This window comes from Bombus vosnesenskii, unplaced genomic scaffold (genome assembly GCF_011952255.1).
Source record: "Bombus vosnesenskii isolate JDL3184/JDL3185 unplaced genomic scaffold, Bvos_JDL3184-5_v1.1 scf7180000013265, whole genome shotgun sequence".
Lineage (NCBI taxonomy): Eukaryota > Metazoa > Arthropoda > Insecta > Hymenoptera > Apidae > Bombus > Bombus vosnesenskii.
In genome coordinates, this window is record NW_022882925.1 from 8,935,732 (window position 1) to 8,960,226 (window position 24,495).

The following is a 24,495-nucleotide window of genomic DNA, read 5'->3' on the forward strand; positions in this document are numbered from 1 at the left end:
TGTGAAAATCACCGAGCTACGAAATATTATGCGTATATACGAACATACATTGAAAAGCGTACAGTGAAAGCTACCGTTACCAACTGTAAGGAACTCTTCAAGCTTTTCCTGCAATTTTCCATCATACTCCTCCGTGAATCCAGGAAACAATTTTCTTTGATAAATTACGAAATTGAAGTAACACAAAAGTACCAATAAAAAGTATAGCAATTGCAGAGATGAGGTATTTCTTTTCTTTCAACGCAGGTTATGTAAAAATTATGTTAACACTTAAATGGAAAGGATATTCTTTCATTTTATATAATCGAATATTAGTTTCAACGAATATAACTTATGTCATGAGATTTTCAAGTGCGAGTATGCGTTATTTAAAATGTTACTTATCTTCATACTCATATTTCAAAAGATATCTACCACCCAAATAAATCTATGGAACAAAAACTAACCACCAATTCAACATTAATCATTGATAAATTTTCTCAAATGTCAAAGTGCGTAATAAATGTTGCTTTATTTATCTTTTTACGTTCCTTTCATACAGTCCGGTTCATAAAACTTATCGATTGCCATTAACTACAACCATATTTCATTGGTCGCAACAACATGCTGTTACTACTTCAGGAAAGTTAACGTACAGAAAATCGGTTTTGAATAACTTTTTACATATCATTAACTTCTTCCAGAAACTATAAATAACTTGACACTAAGGTTTACAATTACCCTCTTAAATATTAGACGATTAGACGATACACATATTCAACACGTTCAAAGGAAATCTACTGTTATGTTTCAAGAATTTACCTTATTGCTCCTCATTAAGAATGAAAGAAATAAAACGCTTTGTAAGAACGATGTGACACCGAAGGCATAATTTCTCCTGCACCAAGTAAAATATTCTTTTTTAGAGAATAACAATGGAAGTGCTGAGACCATAGAGGCTAAAAATTAGTGGAAATGGGGATGCTCAGAAAGGTGAAAAGGTTGTAGAACATTAACGTGGCCGGAAAGAGAAATAAAGAGACTATATGTATCTTTTCTAACGTAATGACATCTACGTGTTAAACTAACGAGGAACAAATATCTGTACAAGTATAATATACATGTAATATCGTGATATAATGTGTTTACAAAGAGTGGACAATAGAGATGTTAATCAGACAGAAAAAGACGATTGTTGTTCAACCTGAACTATTCACGCCAAACGCACAGAAAACAGCGCAATCCACACTCTCTCGGCAACGCCACTCGCAACCTCTGTCTCCGCTCGACTCGCACTCTGCTTTTCGACTAACGCTCTGGCCGTTGCCGCATTCCGTTGTCTTTTTCCTAGGCCCACCGCACACGTGGTATGCAGGCGCTCGTGGCCAGGGTCACGTAGGTCTTTTCCACGAAACTATGCACTTGAAAAGACCGATGACACATTGATGGGCCCGACGGCGCCTCGGCTCTCGCGACATTGTTCATAGTTCGCCCGATATTTCTTAGGCCTTTCGTCCACGATACTACATACATGTATTAATCATGAAATCTCGATCGTACTAAGCTAACTGTTGACCGATTACACGATATCGATTTGCTTTATTTTTTTAATCTAATCGACTCAGAAACGTATTACAGGAATTAGATAGTACTGAATTCGATATATCAAATTAAAAACATCTCATTGTTACGGACAATGTACCATTGTGAAAGTTATTCAAAGGAAAGCGAATGTCATCGATCTTAGGCGGTTGTAATAGTTGGAAGAAGACCGGACAGGCGGTAATGGAACAATAGGAATCGTGAGAGAGCAGAATAGGCTATCTGAGTATTTGCATTTGAGGTATGCACTGCACATTGAATGCAGCCAAATAACTGCCTGTTTCTACAAGTAATACACGTATGTATTCGTTCATCTCGGCCCTCTCTCTCTCTCTCTCATTCGTGGGAGAATCGGACAATGTTACAACGGGGATGGAAACGAAGTTGCACCGAATTCGCAATTCGCAATTCGAAAGCCATGAAACTGTGGAACTGCAAACGCTGGCGAGATCCTTGCGCGACGCAACGATAATTTAGTACATTGAACGTTTGTCCCTGGTTCTATCGTTCCTTCAAGCTTCGCTGCCTGCATGAATTATATGTCGTACATCGAAACTAATAATTGCTTCGCGCACTGTTCGGTCACCAAGAAATTAAAATAGCTTCTTACAAAATTTTGCATTAGATAAAAATTAAAAAGTACATGTAGCTCCAGATATTTCAAAGCATCTTAAAATATTAGTTAAAAAGATATTTTAACAGAGAAAAGCGGTATGTTTATATTCGTGATCGGGAATTACAATTGTATTATTGGAATACAGATATCGTTGAATCGTCACTGTATTTAATGCACGGTTAATCATGAAGAGTTGCTCCCAAAGAGAATCCGTCAATTAATCTTCGAAGCAAGAATAAAGCATAAGATCAGACATATTTGGATATCTTGCTCCGTCTTAATCTATTCTGAATCCGACCGAAGTCTAATGAGTCAAACAGAATCTATTCCACTCTTGTGTTCATCCTTGATTTATGTGCCACCCAAAAGAAAAAAATACATGAAGACGTTCTTTGGAGAATTTATGACACGTCTGGGAAGAGAAACCGCTATTTGTAAGCCACAAGATTCGTAAATCGTAACATAAATTTCAAGTGGAAACAATATTTCTTTGGTACTTACTGGAATTAGATGAAAAAAGTTTCATATTGGTTCAGATAGATGAGGAATGTAATGTACGTACAAGACGCGAAATTGAATGAACATTCTCTGCGTGGCTAGTACACGCAGGAATGTTGGCGTGCGTTACATTCACACGTCGGGGAATGAATGTTTTTCCATCGATTCTCCCTTTCCCTCGCTTCTGTCCCGATATTCCCCAAATGGCAGAGGGCGCGAGGCAACATGGGCAAAGAGAGGGCTGGCGAGACGCGGTTGATGTTAACGCTGGGTTATTCAATAGGACGTGGAAAACGTCGGTATACCTACTACGAGACAGTTCTCGTGAGATTCGTATCATTTCATTCAGTCCCCCAAGTTTTCCAGCTATGCGGTATTGTGACCCTGGAACGTAGTTTGCGAATTTCCCGTACCGATATCTATGCTTGTCGAACATTCTCAAGTCATATGCGTCTATTCAACCTTGCAGAACCCGGCTCTTTACGAACGAAGATTATACGTTTCATATGACTACTATATTATATAGGATGTATATCGATTTTAAACGAAATAATAAGAAAAGTTCGTATATGCAGATTTTTCTGTAGAAATGTGCACAACCCACCTTTCGCCAGCGTACGCGTTTAACCGAACGGCGTTTTCTTTCCATTTATTACATCGGAAGCGTTCATGCTTTTCGTAAAATTCCAAGTATAACGAAATCTCTGACGGAATTAATAGGATCGATCATTTTTCCAAGATAATCAGATGTACAATTCCATTTTTCACAACGTTTGTCAACCGAGATTCATTCTACCCTATTATACTCCTTTAAGATCATTCTTCTCCATCTGGCCATAAAACGAATGCCGAGGGAACGTCGAATTGCCGTCGGCAAAAATCCAACGTCGAGGTTTTTCAAGAAATACGAATGCAGTCTTTGGTGAGCTACAATGAATGGAAGGGAGTCTAGAGCGAGGTAAAGTCAAAAGGGTCCTTTCGAACTAACTGAGTACATATAAATAAGTAAGGGATTCCACGCTCAAACTGACGTGGCACCTGCGTTATCAACGCCGTTTAATACGCGGGGGTTCTTTCTCAAAGATTAAACGTCTAAGCAATTTCACCTATTAATAATGGATCTGATACAAAATCAGAATTGTTAAGATTAATCCCTTACCTTTATAACGTCAACTTATGCTTGTGCCAAAGATTATAGTATTGACTTAGAAAAAGCAGATTGTATTCCTGACAAGAGTAGTTCTATGTTAGATCTCGCCAAAACTGTAGATTTTAGATTTTATATGTTTACCATTGTTGCGGACACATAGATATACATATAGCGACAACAATATGGGCAATTGTTGATCAATGTTGGGCAATTGACATCAAGCTTCTCTTGAATAATTGAATTGAATTGAATTCCTTATTTCGTGCGAATCGTCATAAAATTGAATCAACCCTATGACAATAATTTTATTCTGAAATCGACGAATCTGAAGGATCGGTCCATCCCTAATTCCTCTGGTACTACGTCTTCGATCAATTACTTTATTGAATTGAGAAAATTTCAGATTATATATCAAAGAAGAAATAGAAGGATGGGGTTAATAAATAAGTGAGATGGCACTGAGGATCTAAGAAGTGTATAAAGAAAGGAAAAGAGAAAACGAGAATAAAACGTATGCTGGCTCTGTTTTTCGTTCTTCCTTCTCCATCTCGGCATTAAACGGCTCGACTTTCTTTCGATACGAAATGCTCAAAAACTGTGAACGGTGCAATTACACCTTTGGTAGTTTGAGAATTTTTGTCCATACTTTTCTACCAAGATACTCTTAAATGAAATACAAAAAATAATCAAAGCAGAGAAAGAACGGAGAAAGACCATCAAACAGAACTCACTTAAATGTGTAATTAAATCAATGAATTTAACAAAGAAATTTATATTAGTTCATTCCAAGTGCAAAACAATCGGCCTACGTAAAAACAAAATTAGTAATTACATTGGTCAGCAATCAAAATATGCATATCATGAATGAAAAATATAATAATAATTTATAAAGTACCATTATTGTTCTACAACTGCACATCGATGAGCGATGTAACAAAAATGGTCCGCGTTAATCACTTACAATAATTATCGTTAGTTAATTAACGAAATGCGTTAGCGTCTGACAACGAGCAATTTAGACCGTTTTGTTTCCAAGCGCATTACTTATTCTCATCAAAATTCTATTAGTTCGCGCAGTCGACGCGTTCGAGAAATTACACTGCCACGTACCATTTGGTAATCTTCCCTCTCGTTAACTAATTACGGAACAATTAGCATATAGTCTAAGACATCTTTTTTGCAGGTGATTAACCACCGTCAAACGCGGACAGATCCCTGTACGAAGGTTAATGATTGTTGCACTCGGTCTGTGTAAATGAAAAGTTTGTTCTGCGTGACGGATAATTTAATAAAATCAAAAGTTTCGAAATTGCGGCGTTCATAACCATGGATACCGAGCAATTCCATTAATGACGGACACTGCAGTCCGTAATATAGTATCTTCCAACAAAAAAATTGAACTTCCAGACTGCGAGCCAACATGCTTTTATGCGATGACGTTCCTTTAATTAATTTAAAAGTTGTTTCAATTTTAATTTATTAATTGAGCTACTTCTTAATTAGGCGTATCTTTAATTACAAAATTAAAATTGATGGATGGTAATCAGTTTTAATTAGGTCATATTTTATCTTTCATTATATAAGTGATGATATTGTAGTATCATAGATAAATGGCCTAAAAAATATCGGGTAAACCATAAACAATATTGCGAGAAGGCCTAAGTGTTGTTAGGCCAAAAGGGCTTGGCAGTTTTTACTGGGTGGTCGTCACCTGAAGAGTCGAGTAGGGGAATTGTGAGTTGAAAGTCAAGTGGTGAAGAGTTGTGTTGAGATAGTTGTGAGTTGACAGTCGAGTGGTGAGGAGTCGAGAGTTGAGTTGCCGAATTGTTATGCGTTGTAAACTATTAGTTGTGAGTTGTGAATTAACTATTTAGTTGTTATTTATAGCAGGTCTTAGTTCTAGCACATTACTGTATTTAGTTCACGTTAAATAACCATCGTTTCCTGTTTAATCCATTGTACATAGATCTATCAATCAATAAACTTATCATATAGGATAGAAATCATTGGAAACTCTAATTTCTAATATTTCAAAATAAATAAAAAATCCTATAATATCATGTATTTTGACAAAAATGAACCGATCCATTAAAAATTGAACCACCGTAATCGATAAAATTATTGACGGAAACAAGATAATAACAACGCATGTAACGAATTGACAGGTTAAATTCGTGCAACAATTGCCTCGATTTGTCGAATATTTGAACAATCTTTCATTATAATCATTTTCATATCATCGCTTTCACATTTTCCAGCACGCAAATCATTTTTTTGCATTTATAAAAGTGTTTGGAAAGTTAAACAGAAAACACTCTAAATAAGATAAAATAGACAACCTAAAAATGTTGGTCACAGTATTAGTACGAAAAATCATGTTAATCAGGAGACACGAAGCAAATGAGGAATAAGATTGTATCGGTGGGAGTTGGTAAAGAACGACTTGTAATTGACCTCGAAAGCCAGCAGCATCCGCGAGATACTCATCACGGCATCGATTATACTTATATGTAACGTCACTTTGCATTATGAAGTGCAGGCCGTGACCGTATTTTTGTACTCCTCTCCGAAAGAAGGAAGCTGGAAACTGTGGACGGAAGACAATGAAGCAGCTGTACGCTGTAAAATCTACTGCCTTGAAAACGCAGTTTGAATTTAAGCGATTACTTGGTGGATAAAGCCAGGAAACTTTCTTACACCATGAAACTTCTTATTCATGCCTAATCTCGATGTCTGTTACTTTATTACTTTCATTCGCATGTACAGTGCGGCTCGTCTCTTCAAACTCCATTAACTTCTACCCTGCCCACGATATTGCTGCGTTCTTCCTTGAAAAAATATTTTTATACCTACATACATAGGGGTACGTAAATATGTATTATCGATTGGTTAAAGTTTTACGCAACGTTTACAGTTAGTAATGTCAGATAACGTGACCGCAGTAATCCGCATTATTGCTGCTCATTGATCGATTACAGCCTATACATGTAAGTGGACTTCTTGAAATGCTAAATTCTATCAAAATTATCGCATTTCCACTTTTATATACTTGTTACGAAAAAAATTGGAGACAGCAAGAAATTTCTTTTAAATAATTATTATAATACTGTTATAAAATATTCTCCATTTTAAATCTCCCATAACGAATAATTCATTCTTAAGTCAGTAGAAATTGGAACCTCATCAACACGTTCGAACTCTCATACTGTAAATGCTGTCAAGAGAAGAAAACAGCCCTCATCATCATTTATCAATGTTGTGGTGCATTAACATTGACAAATGCATTAAAATGTTTATGATCGATCGTCTTATAACTTGGCAAAAGCCACAAGGCGTATCTTAAACATCAAATTTTTGTCGAGAGAAAATAGAATACTCTCCGTTTCATCTACAGACTTTATTCCCACGCAATCAATCTCATATATAAATAGATAAATAAACATACATAATGTTAATTTTAAATTCAATTAATTCCGCGTGTTAACTTTTCCGGCGTAATTAGGTATATGCTCCTGTCTACGAATGTCGTAAATATAAGCAATGATTTTGATCGCAGTACATTTAACATTTTGTCAAATTTAATTACACGCATTATTGAATGAACACGATTGTTGATTAATCTCTAACAATTTTTAAGAAAATCTAAAATCTTTTGATATTGCTATTCTTTCACTATGATTTACATATTAATGGTTCCTGTCAATGTTTTGATGCGAAAATTTCAATTTGGAAAATAATTACGTACATGTTAAAGGCCGATTACAGGCCTTCTTTAACAACATGTATACTTGATTTATATATTTAAATAATTATGTTATGAAATAAGATACGAAATAAAGCATCTAATAATATCAAAGACTGCATTAAAACTAGAGGGCAGACTAAAAAGCATAAAAAATAGGATGATTCTTTTTCGTTTTTTACTCTCTTTCTCTCTCTTTTGTCTGAATAACCAGCATTCAGAGCTGAACCACCCCTTTAGAATCGCATTATGATTTAGTGGCGCACCCGCCAATGCTTACGTTCGATAGAATCCATCGTCCCTTTCCATTAACTCCCTTTTCACCAACTTAGTAAGAAAGAAGATGCGGCATACCTAACTGCATCGAAAGAAAAATTCTTATAAAATATGCAATCCAGTTTCAAAACTTCTACAATTACTAAATCCCCCCTCCCCCCTCCAAAAAAATACTGTAAGTGTGCAGTGTGTTATAACAACTCTATTCGTATCAACTGTCTCCATTATTTTAGATAATAAGCAGAAACATTAGGTAGAGAAGGATATACATAAAATCTTCTTTTTCTTGTTCACTTTTTGAATGAAATATGTGAAATATCCAATTTTTCCGGCTAAATGTTTTTACTCTAAACGTTAAGTTATTCTAACTTATTATTTATTCTGCGAATTAAAAATTTCTTATTGAAACTTTATGATTAATTATGATACTACATGAAAATTTTTTTAATATCAAGATATCCGCTTGCCAGCATCAAACACTAGCAAACAAGCTAGAGAGAATAATTATATAAATTTTGAACCACCGACCAGAGGTGTTCCGAAATACTTTTTTTTTACTGATCTCAACTACAAATAAGCACACAAGGCAAGCTTTAACTTCGAAAGAAAGTTTGGCCAGTAATAAATCAGAAAGTTTGAATTTCCACGAATCTACCATGGGTATCTCTATGAGCAATCAGTGTCGTATAAACATTATTCAAGTGCTCCGTTGGTTCAAAGCGGTGATGCAAGAAGACGAGATATTCCAGATGAAGGAGCGAAACCCTTACTCGAAACTTACAAAGATTGTTCATCACCTGATAACAGAATCTGAATACGAAAGACGAAGAATGCGGAAAGAAAAGGTTAAAGAAACATAGATTAGAACGTACGCGCGGTACGTGCAAAAACAAGTATAGGAAAATAAAAATAATCTCCAAATTTTGCAACTATAAAAGTTATTATTCTTTCAAGGCGGATTTGCATGAATCCTTAATAAGAGATTAAAGTTTCTTATATCACAGAACTGTCGGAAGAAGCAACGTTTCCCACGTTACCGATAATAATTACAGTTCCAATATTATGTCATATCCTTTCTGTCATATTTTTCCACGGCGCGAATACACCCTTTATGTGCATGTATATTGCCTTCTTGTAAACATCCATATTTTAGAAACTCGTATTGCATACATAATGGCCGTCCTTACTGTAAATCTAATACCGATCGATTAATCAAAGTACGTGTTTTTATCCATTGATAAATTTATCTTTACGCTAAGATCAAAATTAAGGCTTACAAATTTTTTGTTAATATTCTCTGCAATTATTTTTCTTACTAAACTCTAAATCACCTTAATATAACTCTGAAAGAATCACTATATTCCCTACATAGACGCATTCCCCTGATTTATTCTTCTTTCCTTCTATCATTCTTCTATCTTTCCGTTTTACAATGTCAAAATATTTCGAATCCATATTCCTGGGTAATCTTATCAACCTCATAAAGTGTTTATATCGCGTTTGTATTATACGATCAATCAAACGCAACTATCTGCACGTCGCGTCTTGAAAGCGACTTCGCCATCCCATTTCGTTAACATTTTTACTGGTTGCAGCAACAGCAAGACTATTTCATCCTTCCCTCTAGAAATTCCGCGAACACAGGCAACTACAGCAGCGCACGCCAACCTTTTCTACGTTTTACTCATACGTTTTCATCGCCGTATCTCGCCAGGACTGCGCACGCTTCCGATTTTTTCTATCGGTGGCTCTAACCGTACATCCTCTCGTTTCCGACTGCTCGTAGATCAACGAATACTGGATTCCATTGCTAGCTCTGTTACGACATCGCGTGCGTCGGCCTGATCTAACACACTTCAAAGCTACACCCTCGTGTACTCTATACGTACTTACTACGCGAATACTTTGACTAGAAATTCACAATCTGCTCGGTGGTTGGGTTGATTTATACCGAAGAACGGATGTACATGAGAGTATCAAACGTACAAGAACCGTGTACACCGGATGCGTATTTCAGAGAACGAAAAGGTGACAGAATGCCCGGAAGGATAAAATACGCGAAAAGATAGGAAAGGGTGGTTTTATTAATATTTTTACGAGCTCGTAAATTGCGTAGTAAGCCTTCCTAGAAAACTTTCCTGTGCGACAAGAGTGATGTTTGATCACGCTGTTTTCCCGATGACTATATTTCAAGTAGTAGGAGTCAGCAACTGGTCAGACGCGGAGCGCGTAATGATTATTGTATTCATTATACCTATATGATAAATACGTTTTAAATCCTTTCACTTCTATTCAATTCGTAATATGTTTCTATCGATTTTTTATTTTTATTTTTGAAATTATTTATGCACCAGATAGATATACATTAAAAACGTACTGTGACATGCCGTCAGATAACTTAAGTATCAAATTGTTCAAATAAAAAGAGAATTTTTCAGCTAAAAGAGAGAATTTCCATATTTAGCCATTCCACGTATAATCTCCTTTTCAACCGACCACTTCTTCCTCCCAAAATAAAAATTCCAGAATTAATGTAATACCGTCAAGCGATACGACATTTTAGATATTTTGATTCTATTATTTCGAACGCAAACTTTGTAACCGATATATTGATTTTTCGAAGAATCATATTAAAGCAAATATAATGAACAGAAGCAACGTAACGCTAGGTAAAACCCGAGGCATTTTTGTTTGGTTTCCGTGCCATTGCTTTTCCAACCGCACCGCTGTACATCGTATCTAACGCGAAAATATGTATGCACCTACGTTCGCTATATTTCTGAGTGTTTTGAAACCGAGCTACCAGTCGCTGGCATTATTCGGTTTCCATGAATTACTGTGAATTGGGTGAAAGTGCGGGTAAGATTCGAATACCGCGATGCAGATGGAATACGCGCAACTCGCGCGCTCTCCTCTTAACAACAACCTGCCAAAAGAGGTTTATCGTGTTTCAAAAGTCAGTTTAGGAATACAAAACGAAAAGATATGTGCAGCTACCATTGTACCGTACCTTTGTATTATTCATCTTATTTTAAACTTCGTAAATACGGCTCCCAAAGGAGCGGAGCTGTTCGCACTTTTCAACTTAAGAAACTGTAATACAATTCCCTGCTTTCCCTTCTTATATACTCTGCTCCTATTTGAATAATTTTCAGTTTCTGTTTACCGTTGTATATCTTGATCTAGAATTCTTGCTCGTAGAAGAAAATCTTTCCCATTTACACGAATAAACAAATGCATAGGTATATAAATCACACCGTATCGTATGTAGTACTTTGCAAAAATCTTACTTTTTACATAGAAAACGATTACCAATGATTACATACTAACTGAATATAGTACACAAAAGATTCAACAGAAGATATAATTTCATAAAATAATAATGCTGTTACGTCATAGTAGAACGATAGCTATAACCTAACAATTTTAAGTGGAACATTTTAAAACAGATTCGCGACCGCACGAAGCATGAAAGTGCAACGCGTTGATGCGTTAATGAAGTTATTACTTCTGCCTCGTGTAACTAGTTTACCGTGCACTGTGATTCTGCTGACACAGCCAATTATCGAGAGTTGCAATTATACCGAATCGATAATTTCAACCAGCCCACGATTCAGTGGCGCTTCCTGAAACGTAAAGTTCCCAGTTCGACCGGAAGTTCTGCTCGGTTCTGAAACCTAAGTTGACCCCTCACTTTCTACCTGTCACGTCGACGCCAACTTTTGGTCACAGTGTAATTAAAGCGAATAAGTCGATGTCACGATTACCACATCTGTCTTTCTGGAAAGATCGTGTCGCACGGTACATTTTATTAGAAATTCCCATTCTGATACACTTTCAACCGGTTAAATTATTTCAATTCCAGTTGAGTTTGAATTCGTACCTTTGAACAAACATAATTTTTATATACGTGAAAAGATACAGCTAAACCAAACCATACTCGTTACATATCCTATATACTATTTTTATAATGCAAATACACGAAACGTCTCTAAGAAATACAATAACATATAAGATTTTTACGTTTTTTAATGAACCTATGGTATAACACAACAGGAAAACGATTTTATTTTTTCAGTAAAATCGTAGACGCGAGACAAATAGAAAGGTGGAATATAAAACGGAGTGAACGGCAAAATTTGATGGGGAAATTTTACGACATGGATGACGCTTTGAATCGTGGCAGAGATATACGGCAACAATGTCGGTATCGACAACCGCGAAGCTTTGTGAAGCCGGCATGCAAAATGACCAACAAAATTGCTTTAATCTCGCCCCTTTCTTTTTCCTTTACCGAAACACGCTGCGATACAGCAACTAAGTTTTTAGTTCCCTTTATGAGCTACTGAGCACATTCGTTCACTCAAGACGAAAGAGTTTCAAGGCGTATCATTGAAAGATAAAGCGGCGTGCCACGCTGAAAAGGGAGCCACACATGAAACGAAAGAATGGCACTTTGCACAGCAAAATGGGACGAGTACGAGACCATGAATATTTCCAGTAGGTACGTATGCCATTTCCTAAGTGAAGATACGTCCTTGGAATGTTGAGATACGATAAAAATATTTATGCAACGGCTTCCGTTAAACAATTCTACATGTATTTCTGTATTATTAACATTTAAATTAGATAGTAAGTTATTAAATTCATTTATTTAAATTATTATTAAATATATTAAATATTTTAGGAAATATTTAGAACCATATTAAAAAAGAGTTATTAGATCCCCCGAAAAGTTTGTAACATTTTTAACAATGAATATATTTCGGTATTTGGTAGGGTTGGTTTGGTAGGATTTATCACGAATTTCTACTACATATCGAAATTCTAAGTTTGGAAAAATACCAGTTCTGTTTCGAAAGAGGAACTGGAATCGATTAACGTTAGCCACTTAAACCATTCAATCGAATATTTGTGAAAAATAAATTCGTAATTGGTCATGGAATAATTCGGTGGTACGCAAATGTTTCGAAGCAACGACGAACTATGTAAACGATTCAAAGTATATCTTTCTGAGCCGAAGTCTTGATCAGGTAAATTGGGGTTAAGTTGGTGTCCATTCCGGATTTTGGAAACTTACCATTAAAAACACTGAAACTCAAAATTGTCTGAAGTTCGTTATACGTATAATAATAAAAATATGTAATCTTATGGTTTAATGAATATGTAAGTAAGAATTAGTTCTTAATTGTAATAAGTCAGGTGTAAGTATCTTTTAACAAATAAGTCTCACAAATATTTCCTATTATTTTTTTCAAAATTAAATTATTATATACGCATGATTTTACTGCAAGTTCTACACCGTGTCTGCTCCGAAACGTTTATGGAAAGATGAAGGATTCAAATAAGATACTGAATGAAGAAGTTTAGTCGAATTTATGACCTTAATCAAAACTATTTAACTTGCTTTTGATGCAGTTATAACAAAAACGTGGAAGTTATTAATGATTCAGGAGAAAATTGGTATGTACTAATACACAGAAGCAGAACTTTCTAGTGAAGATCAAGAACCTCATAAATTGCGAATAAAGTTAATTGGGCGGAAAACTGCGTCCTACAATTGGCTCTTAAGAAATTGCTGAATGCTTTGTCTGATTCATTATGCGAGAATTTAATATCTCTTTAGATATATTCTATATATAAAGAACCTTCATGATTATAAAAACCATCACCATTTCATTAAAAGTAAATCAAAAACCGAAAAATGTATATAATTCGCTTCTCTACATCACATAAAATATTCCTCTTTTGTTTAAAATAAAATTTTAACAAAATTAAAACCAACGACTGGAATGAAACTGAAACTCGCTAACGTTAAAATAATTAACTTTAATACCATATTTTTATCTTTCTACACGCACGCACAAATACATAAATATGTACCTACACTGAATATTATTATTCAACGCACACTTTTATACATCTACAAACGTATGACGTATATTCTCGTAAAAGCGGAAACCCACGTTTGTATCTACACCTCTATGCGCATACATATCCTTAAATAGTAGTCAAGCCGATCCTCAAGAGTTCGTTATAAACGCCAGCCAACCAACCGACCTTTCCTCTTAACTCGGAAACTCACTTTACCACAGCCATATAGGCGCTACTTCGCGATTTTCTGAATTACTAAATAAAAAAAAGTCATTTAATTTCGCGTGTAAAATTTACAGACAGACTCGTTGAAATGCCCCGGCTACGCCAGCAAACTATCCCTAATTTCAAGAATCATTTGCTCATTTTTTTGCAACTTACTCCTGAATTTCATATAACCTGCTTAAAGCATTGTGGAATATTAATCAATTAATGGGAAATGGAAAATTAATGGAAAATATCAAGAAATGTTTAAAAGTTAATCAAACATTTGAACATATGAGTTTTCACATAAGAAATGAAATATGTATCTTGTAAAATATTGATTTTTCAATGACTATTCACGAATGACGGTGATTTTTCCTAATCTCCTAATCTCGTTTAAAGGAGGTAGCTTAGCTAAGTTGATAGAATTATCATGTATACATATTTATAATAATTTGCAAACCTTACAGATTTAGACAAGCGTATACATTTCAAAATGTGTTGTGGGACACACATGAATGAGCGCAAAAGGGAGGAAGTATATATTTAAATTGAAGTAAAATAAGTATCCGTGAAGCGGTACACATATTTATGTTGCGATAAAAAATATCGCTGTTGAAACGACCGTGCAACGCGCTTTTTTTATAAATAAACGTTATAGAGAGGATATAGATGCTCGGGTTGAAATTAAAGGTTTATGGGGAAATAAATCTAAACTAAGTGGGACAGTTTTTTGGGAATTAAATGCATCGCCTTTTATAACATCCTATGACATACGTATAATATTTATTAGCATTGTAGGTAATAAAAATTTATGTCCGTATTGAACATATTTTAAATAGATGAATTTTCGCATAGCATAATATGTATCAAGAAAAAGTTCTTTACAAATTAATGGGCAAAAATATACAATATGTAATTATTACTCGGTAAGCATAAAACAATATATAGCGCACAGAAACTTCGCTAACGAGTCTCCTCGCAGAAATTTATTATAATTACGTAGGAGAGTTGGAAACGCCTGTTTCTGATGTATAGAACTTCATTTTAGGTCCATTAAAGGATGGCATGGAAACGGAATTACGAAAGTGTCGTTTTTGTTACCATATTGCACCGAAAACTTTTTCCATTAATATTACGAACCCTTATATTGTACTCTATGCCAATAAATCGACTCTCGTGAACAAATTTAGGGGATGCCCAAACAATAAATGGGGTGGTGCAAAAGCAAATACAAGTGATCTTTGTGAATATAGTGCATGATAGCATGACTACGGTCTACAGTATGTTTTCAGGATTGCAATAACAATGAATTATTACTGTAATTTAAGTTCTGCCACCAGCTACATAGTGATGCTGTGTCTGTATGAAAAAATATTCGTTTGGATATGTGCATCGTTGATTTGGATATACATATTGTACATTACAATGAAATATCAAGAAACATATTTGTCGTACGAATCAACATAATTTATCAAAGAATATCATCAATTTTCGATTGTATTAAAATATACATCTGTTATTTATGTTTCATTAGATTCTTGTATAATAAATTTTATCTGAAGATAAATGATATCAATAAGTACGTGTGTATTTATTCCCCTCTTTTAATTTTATTAGTCAATTATACCAATTAATATGAGGTGTTGCATAATCATCGGTATTTTTTCTTTCCGCGTAATATTATACATAATTTATCTCGCATTTATCCATTTGATTAATTTTAGCATATTCGAAATGTACATGTAATCTAAAGTTTTCAAATATGAATCTTTGCTTCTGAATAAATTTTTAACTTCCTGTTTCAACTTCTCCTAGTGAATTTCGATGATACAGAATCATATTCTAATTCGAATATGTACATATATTTCCCTCCATAAGTATTAAGATATTTATGAAAAATTAGGTAAGTAAAAGATCATCGAACCTTTTGCAGTATCATGCAAATTTTGTAAATAAGCTTCCACTTCTTGATCAAAACTAAATATAAACTAAACTGCTAGTAGCTAATAGTGATAGTAACAGTATTACAAATATTACATTCACTGTTGTAGATTCAGTATTACAGTCACTATTTACGGATCTTTTATTATTCGGCAGACAAAGGAAAGATATGATAAATAGTATATAGAAATACAAAATAATAAATATGAAATATCAAATTATCTAGGGAAATATCATGGAATATCAAATTATACATTGCTTTTAATTAAATTGTACGTAAATAAGGAAATACTGATATAAACATATGAAAAGTTGGACGAAAGGGAAGAGAGATAAATTTATGTTTACAATGAATGTTTATCGTGTAGAGAGAAATTGTAACGTTAAAACCGATCGTCGAAAATAACACGGGGAGAACGACGAACGGTATACTATAGTGTTACTGGTACTTAAAACATTCACGACATACACGTGTAATTCCAACTACTAACTGTATGTAACTAATACTAAAAATGGCTTCTCGTAATAGTTACGATGAAACGCTGCTTCGTTATAAGATTTATAATTCACACTATGATAGAATTCTCTGTCATGTGTGGAATTATTATCAATGTGCATGATACATTACATTATATTTTATATCGTGAAATTTAGCGTCGATAGATGCTTTTCGATATTTGTTAAATGGAAAACGTATGCGTGTTTTCAGGTCAAAATAATTGAACAATATTTACATTGTATATTCTTTGTAAAACAATTCGCTCTCTTGCGTTTCGATTTAATCGAGCGAAAGGGTATCGAATGATGGTATTTTGAAGGCACTGCCAATCATGTATCTTGTTGATTGATTTGAGATACACTTAATGACAATGTTTTTTGGATACCTTTCAATCAAAAGTGATTAATCAACCACTGAATTCTAACATTTGGCAACAAGTTTAGACAACGGTTAATTGATAATTATACATATATCTATTGATACAACATAGAAAATCTTCCACGTCTCTAGCAGAAATTGAATTCGATGTAAATTAAATCCTCGAGTAGAAATATTTAAGATATTACAATTTCAATTCACCAAATATAATCTCTACATGGCAATTATAATCACAATTTGCTTGACAAATACTAACCATCATTATTCATTTATGAATGCATAAGACTATATTGTTGGTATATGGAACATCTACAGAACATGCCACTGCATCAGTTTGCATTATAATAAAACCGTATTTACAGCTACCTACGAGGTACCAAATATTTCGAAGGATACCGTAATACCGACGGCTCTGATACTGAGTCGATATTAGTCAGCATTAAACAAAACGTGACAAATATAGTACAGAATAACAGCGTTGTGCGAATCGAAGGGACGAACGAAACGAGGGGTAAAATACAGTAGGGAATCCGTGGTGATAATTAATTCCATGTCGCTGACATATGGTGCTCACGGGGATGCTATTTCGAATTACCATACGTAAGCTATATTGTTCAGAGCAGCGGATGGCTGCGAGCTGTCGCTACCAGACAGCGCGTTTAATTGACTGAGTTAATTTGAACTAAACAATGATTAAAACTGAGACTGGACTCGGCGGTTTGTTGCGCGTGATATATATGCAGAATGATTCATCATTCTCCATCATAGCGTTTCCCAATTTTTCCCAAGTCGCGAGATCTTCTTTTATATCAGTCAAACATCCAAATCACCTGCTATTTTTCCTTTGCATTTGCGTAACAAGGCATTTCGCTTCCTTCCATTTATCAAAAAATAATGTTACGCCGCCTTCCTACTCCATTTGTACGATCTAACGGAGGAAATCGCGTTTATTGCAATTACTGAACGCTGTTATTTTCATTTATGTTTACCAACCGAAAAGAATTGGTGTGAACGTCGACGTTGAAAGTATCATTGTGTTAACATGTGTTACACGATTTATTATATCTATTAACAATACACGGAACAAATAAAAAGGGCAAGATCATTTTGAGATATCGAGATTCTATGAAAAACTAATGTACAACAGAAATGACATGTACAACAGAACATTTGTCCGATTAAACTTGCAAATCAACAATATATCCTGAATTAAACTCATTTACGTATTATCGATTGCTGCTTATACTTAATGTGTCGAAATGTACCTATATGAAGATTTATACATAGGTCTTTTGAAATGGAAATATAGTAAGAAATAGAGAATTCAAATTTAAAACTGATGCTCGTTAACTTTGATTACCGACATTTTTGGAAGGAAATATACCAGAAATTCAAGTGATCTATTACATGATCTTCTACTGTTCCCAAACAAGAATCATTCAGTTCCAGGAAAATAAACAAATCTTTTTATAATTCCTGATAAACGGATACTGTATTTTAGTTTCTTAGCCTCGAAATTTGCATACTTTTTCTCAGAAACAAGTATCTAAAAAACTATTTGAATAAATATTTATTTTACGAACTTGCTTTCTTCGTTATGCAAATGGTTAACGAGTTTGACTTGTTTAATAAATAGCAACAATTGATTACTATATGATCAATACGTGAACATCAACAATAATGATTAACATTTTGCAACAACCCTTAATTAGTTCTATTTGTATTTACTAATGTTATCGTCATTTAACTATAACGCTCCAAATATACAAATAAATCGATATAAACATGAGATTATTGAAAAATACATACAAATACTATAAATTTAGAAAAGAGTGTATTCAGAGGGATTTTCGTACGAAAAATCATTCTTCCATTCTTAAAACGAGCAGTTTTAAAAGAATTTATTCTCCAAACTAGTCATACTCAACCTACGATCAGTAAAGCTTTTATATAGGACCCATAACAAAGAAAGAGAAAGAAACACATGTAAAGAAAACGAAAGAACAAAGAAAAGAAGTTATGCAATATATAATGATAGATTTAGGATATCAACTTATATCAATAAATGCTACATTTCTCCCATCTGACTGCAGAATGTACACATATTGTGAATAAAACCAATTTAAGAATTATTAAAACTTTATTAAAGCCATTATCCTCTTTACGCTTACCTTTTTGAACCTTGTACATATATCCTAACTAATAAATAATAAATTTAATAATTATCTATTTAACTTCTTTCACCTCTAATAACTGAGGATGGTTTTCACTTATGCCTAATATGATTCCATCGAGGTATTTGGAAAGAGCTCAAGTGTACAATGATCTCTTGGTAATCTCTTAAAACTCGGTTCACTCGTAATGATTTAAAATTTAAGACAATAATGTAATAATCAATATAATTAAGTTCAAATAATATATACATTTCTAACTTAATACATACTTCGGATACACTACTACCACTATTAACTCTAGTCATTGTCTTGAACAATTGCTCAAATTAGTTAGTTGCACATATAGCCTAGTTATGAATAAACACATTGCAATAAAGACAATTGTACTAGAATTACAAAATAATTCAGTTAAAAATTTAAAGATTAAGTAGTGATTTTTGTAATTTCGCTACTACTATATTAGATTATGATGAATGTCACCTCAACTTTTAAAAATTTCATACAACAAAAAATAGTTATCGAATCGATCATTTAATTGAGTATCATTAATGAGCATGTATAAAATTTTAATTAATTCATAAAGTGTACATAGAAGTGATGCTTAGTTTATTTTACGTCTGATCTTACTAATGTTATTTTATTGCATTTATTTTAATATCAGATGCAGTACAAAAAATTTGTATAGAAATATGTAGTTCCATATATGAATATGATAAGATATCAGCATACGGATTTATTAGTAAAGACGTATTACAATATTTAAAAAATATTTATATTTGAAGATTCTCTTATAGAATAAATTCGTTATCACAGCAATAATCTATATTCGTTACGAGATTTTCTTATTGTAATAAGAACGCATTATTATTGCTGAAATGGTCATAATCGTTAGTTTGTAAAAAGAAACATTTTTGGTATTTGAGAATTTTTTTAAATCTCGTAATTTTTCCAAAAACATAGCATATATAAAAATTATAACTTAAGGTCATATAAATTATTCGTTAAATAATACTTTTCTGTATAGAAATTACACAATATGAATTTCTATTCCTATATTTACATATTATTATAGTGTTGTCGATGTAACAGCACTCACACCGTGTACTAATACTATGGGTGGTAAATCTGCTGTTAATTCTGTTAACAGTTGGAGATACTGACGATATAAAGTATTTTCATCCCATGTATTTGATATTGGAGGTGCAGGTAAATATATAAATATTGTAGCAGTTTGTGAAGAATGTTGTCTAATTAATTGATTCACACTGTAAAATAAAATGAATATAATAAAAGAACAGTTATTTACAAAATCGTTAAGTATCAGACATTAAATAAAATATGTATTTGGACAAGATACCTCAAAATATAAGCACGTGAAACATTACTTAAGATATCGTTACTTTCAGTACTCGATTCATATTGACTTTCCACTGCCGAATCAATGAGAGAATGGCCCTTTAACCCACTTATTTGCGTACCCCAATTAGGAATTTGTTTAATAGATGCTGATATTCTCAACATATTTAATAATTTTCTTATACGAAGTTCGTTAGAAACTCGAGGAAATTCGTTAATCGAATTATGTGAATCTGAGACGCTCAAACTTGCATTATTATCTGAAACTTCACAATGAAATACCCTGAGATGTAGATTTTTCCATATAGGTACCATATTAATAATACATGCAAGTTGCAACATAAATAATGATGTTGTATCAAATGGATCTTGATCTGTTGGTTGGAAAAAATTCACAGGCCATACATCTATATATTTTAAAGAAGAATTCCTAAAACACAACAATATTAAAAAATTATATAACGATATAAATTAATCATATATTAATGAAAAATTAATCATGTGCTTACTTAGTTATTTGTAATTTGTTTAATGTATGAAAATTTCGACATAAACACAAATTTTTTTTCATCTTTAACACATCTGAACACATTCCTACATATTGCATTGGATCCAGATTTTTTTCTGCATTTGTATGTCTTAAAGGAAACGCAGTACTGTTTGGTAAGGTTGAAACGTTCTCAAATATATCAGTCGCATACTGTGAATTCTTGAAGAAATCTATCGATGCTTCTTCGTCATAAAAACCAAGAACAATTGTATTTGGTTTCATAGCTCCCATTCCCGATATCCTAATTAAGTGATGTAGTCCCTCGCGTACAGTTTTCGTAACTGTTAGTTCGACAAATGCCTTTACTTTCATATGATCAACTAAACTTAACCAATGTGGATACTCTTCTATAGTGGGATCGATATTCTGGCCCAAAAATTCTCCAACTTTTATGTGTCCTATTACGTACAGTCCTCCTTTTTTCAAGTCATTTACAAAATCTATAAGTGGACATGCTGATCGTGGAGATGCTACCATTAGCAGTATTTGTGGTCGCCAAAATTTTACATGATCTTTACGTGAATCTAACATTAATAAGTACTTTCGAACTTGATGAAATATCAGTGCTTGAGATATGCTTCCCCAAGGAGCATTTTTACTTGGCGAAAATAAATGCAACACAATGATTAAAATTAGGCAAAGTATTATACTGCTGGAAGCATAAATACTATTTATAACAAACATCATTATTAATGTACCGAGAAGACCAATTGTAGCCGTATGCCATGTAAAATAATTAAACGTTGGTCTGTAAAAGATATACAAGCATTATAATTACTTTGTATACCTAAAAGTATTCAAAATTAGGTAAATTCAAAATAAAAGATACCTAAAATTTGGTGCACTTGCAAGTTCAAGACCAAGACAGGCTAAATTAGTAGCCAAATAGCTTAACAAGAACAACACTGAATTAAGCTGAGCAATGATATTCAAAGAACCTATTAGTAAAATTATTTGAACTAAAGTCCATGAAGTTAAAACTGCAGCAATTGGATTTCCTTTCCATGTTCCTTGTATTATAAAATTTAAACCAGAACCTATAAATATGAAACACACAAAATGTAGACAAAATAAATAAATAAATAAAGAAATTTATAAAAACTTTATATTTTGATCACTCACCAAATACATTATCTTTTGCTAGAGCTTCCAAAACTCTACTTGACCCTATCAAATTACTTAAACCAGCGCTAAATGTTGCTGTTAATATACCAACTGCCACGAATGGTGGCCAAATATTAATTGGCATCATATACATAAAATCATTTTGCAATAAAAATTGACTTGTACTTGCAGCTGTAAGAATAGATAGAAGAATATAACATATAAATGTAAATAATACTGCTGACAAAGTTCCACGTGGAATGTTTCTCCCTGGATTTTTCAATTCACCTATATATAAATAATTATTATATATTAAAACTTGAAACATGAATAAAAATAAAAACTATTTTGATTAATAATCTTTTTAAGTACCACTCATATTAGCACCAGCCATTATACCAGTAACGCCACTGAATAATACACCAAAAACACTTGCAAAATCAGTCATTGTTCCTTTACTTGAATAATCTGCACTATAATTTGAGTAAAGATTCCTTATAAGAGTAGATGACAGCAATCCTGTATAAGTGCCATTAACATGTTCTGTTACATTTTGAACCAGCATATTTGCATTTGGAATTGGTATCTGTAATAAAAGACAAATCACGTTTCTGATCATTTTTGTGCTCTCCACAACATTACCTCCATATATCCCTTGGCCAAAAAACTGATAAAAACACTTATTAGACAGACACATACAACAGCCAAAATTGCAACACTAGTTTTTGCAAACATTGCAGCTCCTATTAGACATACTACTAAATTAGCAGTATTTAATATAGAACAATATAAAAATCTCCACCATCCACCATCTGGTATCAGTGCACTTTTACCAACTAAATAACCAGATGGCCCAAAACTTTCTATCAAACCTTCCGCACATCCAGAAATGCAAAGAGCACTCGAAACAATATTAGCCATAAAAAATAATGTACCAATAGAACCACCAAATTCTGGTCCAAGTGTACGACTAATCATAACTGTACAATAATTAGTAGGAAAAACTTGTATAAAATATATTTAAAATTCCAGAATATCTTATAATTTTCATTGCAAACTTGCTTCCAAAAGAAAATATATGTATGATAAAAATTTTATATATTATAATTTTTTGATATTTGAATATATTTTGATATATAATAATTCTAATATATCAATAATTTATATATTAAAAACATAAGGTAGTAACTGATATCTTATCTTTAAATAACAGATGGATTTTATGTGTAACAGATTATTAATTGTTGAAAATAACAAAATTTAAATAAGGATACAATAAGCACCACCTCCTTCAACTGCTCCATTTGTTGAAATTGCGCATACAGATGCTACAGTAAATAACAAAATTCCATATGCAATTATGAATTGTATCAAAGTGACAAGTAATCCAGCATTGCCTACGATATATCCTACAATGTAAAGTTTATTTGCATGATGATGTATATTTAGTTTCATCATTGAAATTATACAGACTCAACACAATATCTTGAATTACTTCTGTAAAATTCGTACCCATGCGTATAAAAATCAAGGCACTGAACATCGATAATGTAACAGGACTGAATACACCAGCAAATGTTCCCAAAGTCCGGCTACTATCCGCATTCAAACTACCAAATTCTACGTATCCATCTCCTTCTGCCTGTTGTACTCGTCCAAATTTAAAGAAATTGCTTAATCTATATAGAACACCTCTTCCATGGATTAGAGGAGCTTTTTCACTACTGATCTTGACATGTACAGATTCATTGTTTGTAGAACCTACTTCTGAAGCCATCATTTTTCTAATTTCCTAAATCAATAATTTGCAAAAAAACATATATAATAATAATCTTCATAATACTTTAATTATTACATTCACTTTAGGAATTGATTAATAATAAAAAAATATATAGACTCGTCATTCATTTATTTCATTAAAACTTTCAACAGTAAACTTGACTATGTAGAAAATTATTGTGATATAATGAGAACAGTCTAAGTATCAAATTTTATTTAACGATTTACCTTAAAATTATATTAATCCACTTAGTTCTTTTATGTACATAACAATGTATAAAACTATTGTTACATGCAATAAAGCCAGAATCTTATGATGTCATCTATTGAAATGTCAAATCGTAACTGTACAAATTGTAACAATTCGAGATTATTAAGCTCATGTCAAAATGTACTAATTACAACTGTTTTCTTATCTATTGAAACCACCTTTTAAGATTAAAAAATTATCGTGTTTTTATTCTTTTTCTCCTTTTTGTTTTTCTTTTTTAATATTGTAAAAATTCCCTATCTACTCATGAAATTTCTTAATTCACGCTTGGTATTACTGATAGTACAACTAGGCACAACTCCCTGATACAATTTACCCTCTGCTACAACCACTAATATTTTAATATGCCTTTATAATCACAAAACAGGAACATTTAACAAAAATATGTCAAATAAGTGCTGAAAATTATTCAAACTATATAAGCTCTTTGTATCTAAATAATCCAAATATTATTTTTAAAATATATATAAATATATAACAATAACAAAACAACAATACC

At 32.9% G+C, this 24,495-nt stretch overlaps 1 protein-coding gene and 1 long non-coding RNA gene across 2 annotated transcripts; one reads left to right on the plus strand and one right to left on the minus strand.

Annotated features, from left to right (window-relative positions):
- Positions 1-5,680: 5,680 nt before the first annotated feature.
- LOC117243314 lies at positions 5,681-12,607 on the plus strand. Its single transcript, XR_004495440.1, has 3 exons — positions 5,681-5,695; positions 11,942-12,367; positions 12,551-12,607. It is a non-coding gene; the product is annotated as an uncharacterized LOC117243314 (long non-coding RNA).
- Positions 12,608-19,563: 6,956 nt separating this feature from the next.
- On the minus strand, positions 19,564-24,462 carry LOC117241759 (solute carrier family 12 member 9). The gene is made up of 10 exons (XM_033507856.1): positions 23,954-24,462; positions 23,459-23,738; positions 23,221-23,355; positions 22,589-22,926; positions 22,319-22,532; positions 21,965-22,234; positions 21,672-21,879; positions 20,802-21,590; positions 20,294-20,722; positions 19,564-20,201 (listed from the first exon to the last, which is right to left on the minus strand). Exons 2-10 carry the CDS (start codon positions 23,724-23,726, stop codon positions 20,003-20,005), a joined length of 2,850 nt encoding a protein of 949 aa, XP_033363747.1. The 5' UTR covers positions 23,727-23,738; positions 23,954-24,462; the 3' UTR covers positions 19,564-20,002.
- Positions 24,463-24,495: the final 33 nt, after the last annotated feature.

Coding starts and splice junctions, on each gene's coding strand:
- LOC117241759 (XM_033507856.1), bottom strand. CDS start 23,726: ATGATGGCTTCAGAAGTAGGTTCTACAAACAATGAATCTGTACATGTC. Junction 22,235..22,318: donor GGCTGGTGCTAATATGAGTG/GTACTTAAAAAG, acceptor ATTTATATATAG/GTGAATTGAAAAATCCAGGG. Junction 20,723..20,801: donor AACAAATTACAAATAACTAA/GTAAGCACATGA, acceptor GTTGTGTTTTAG/GAATTCTTCTTTAAAATATA.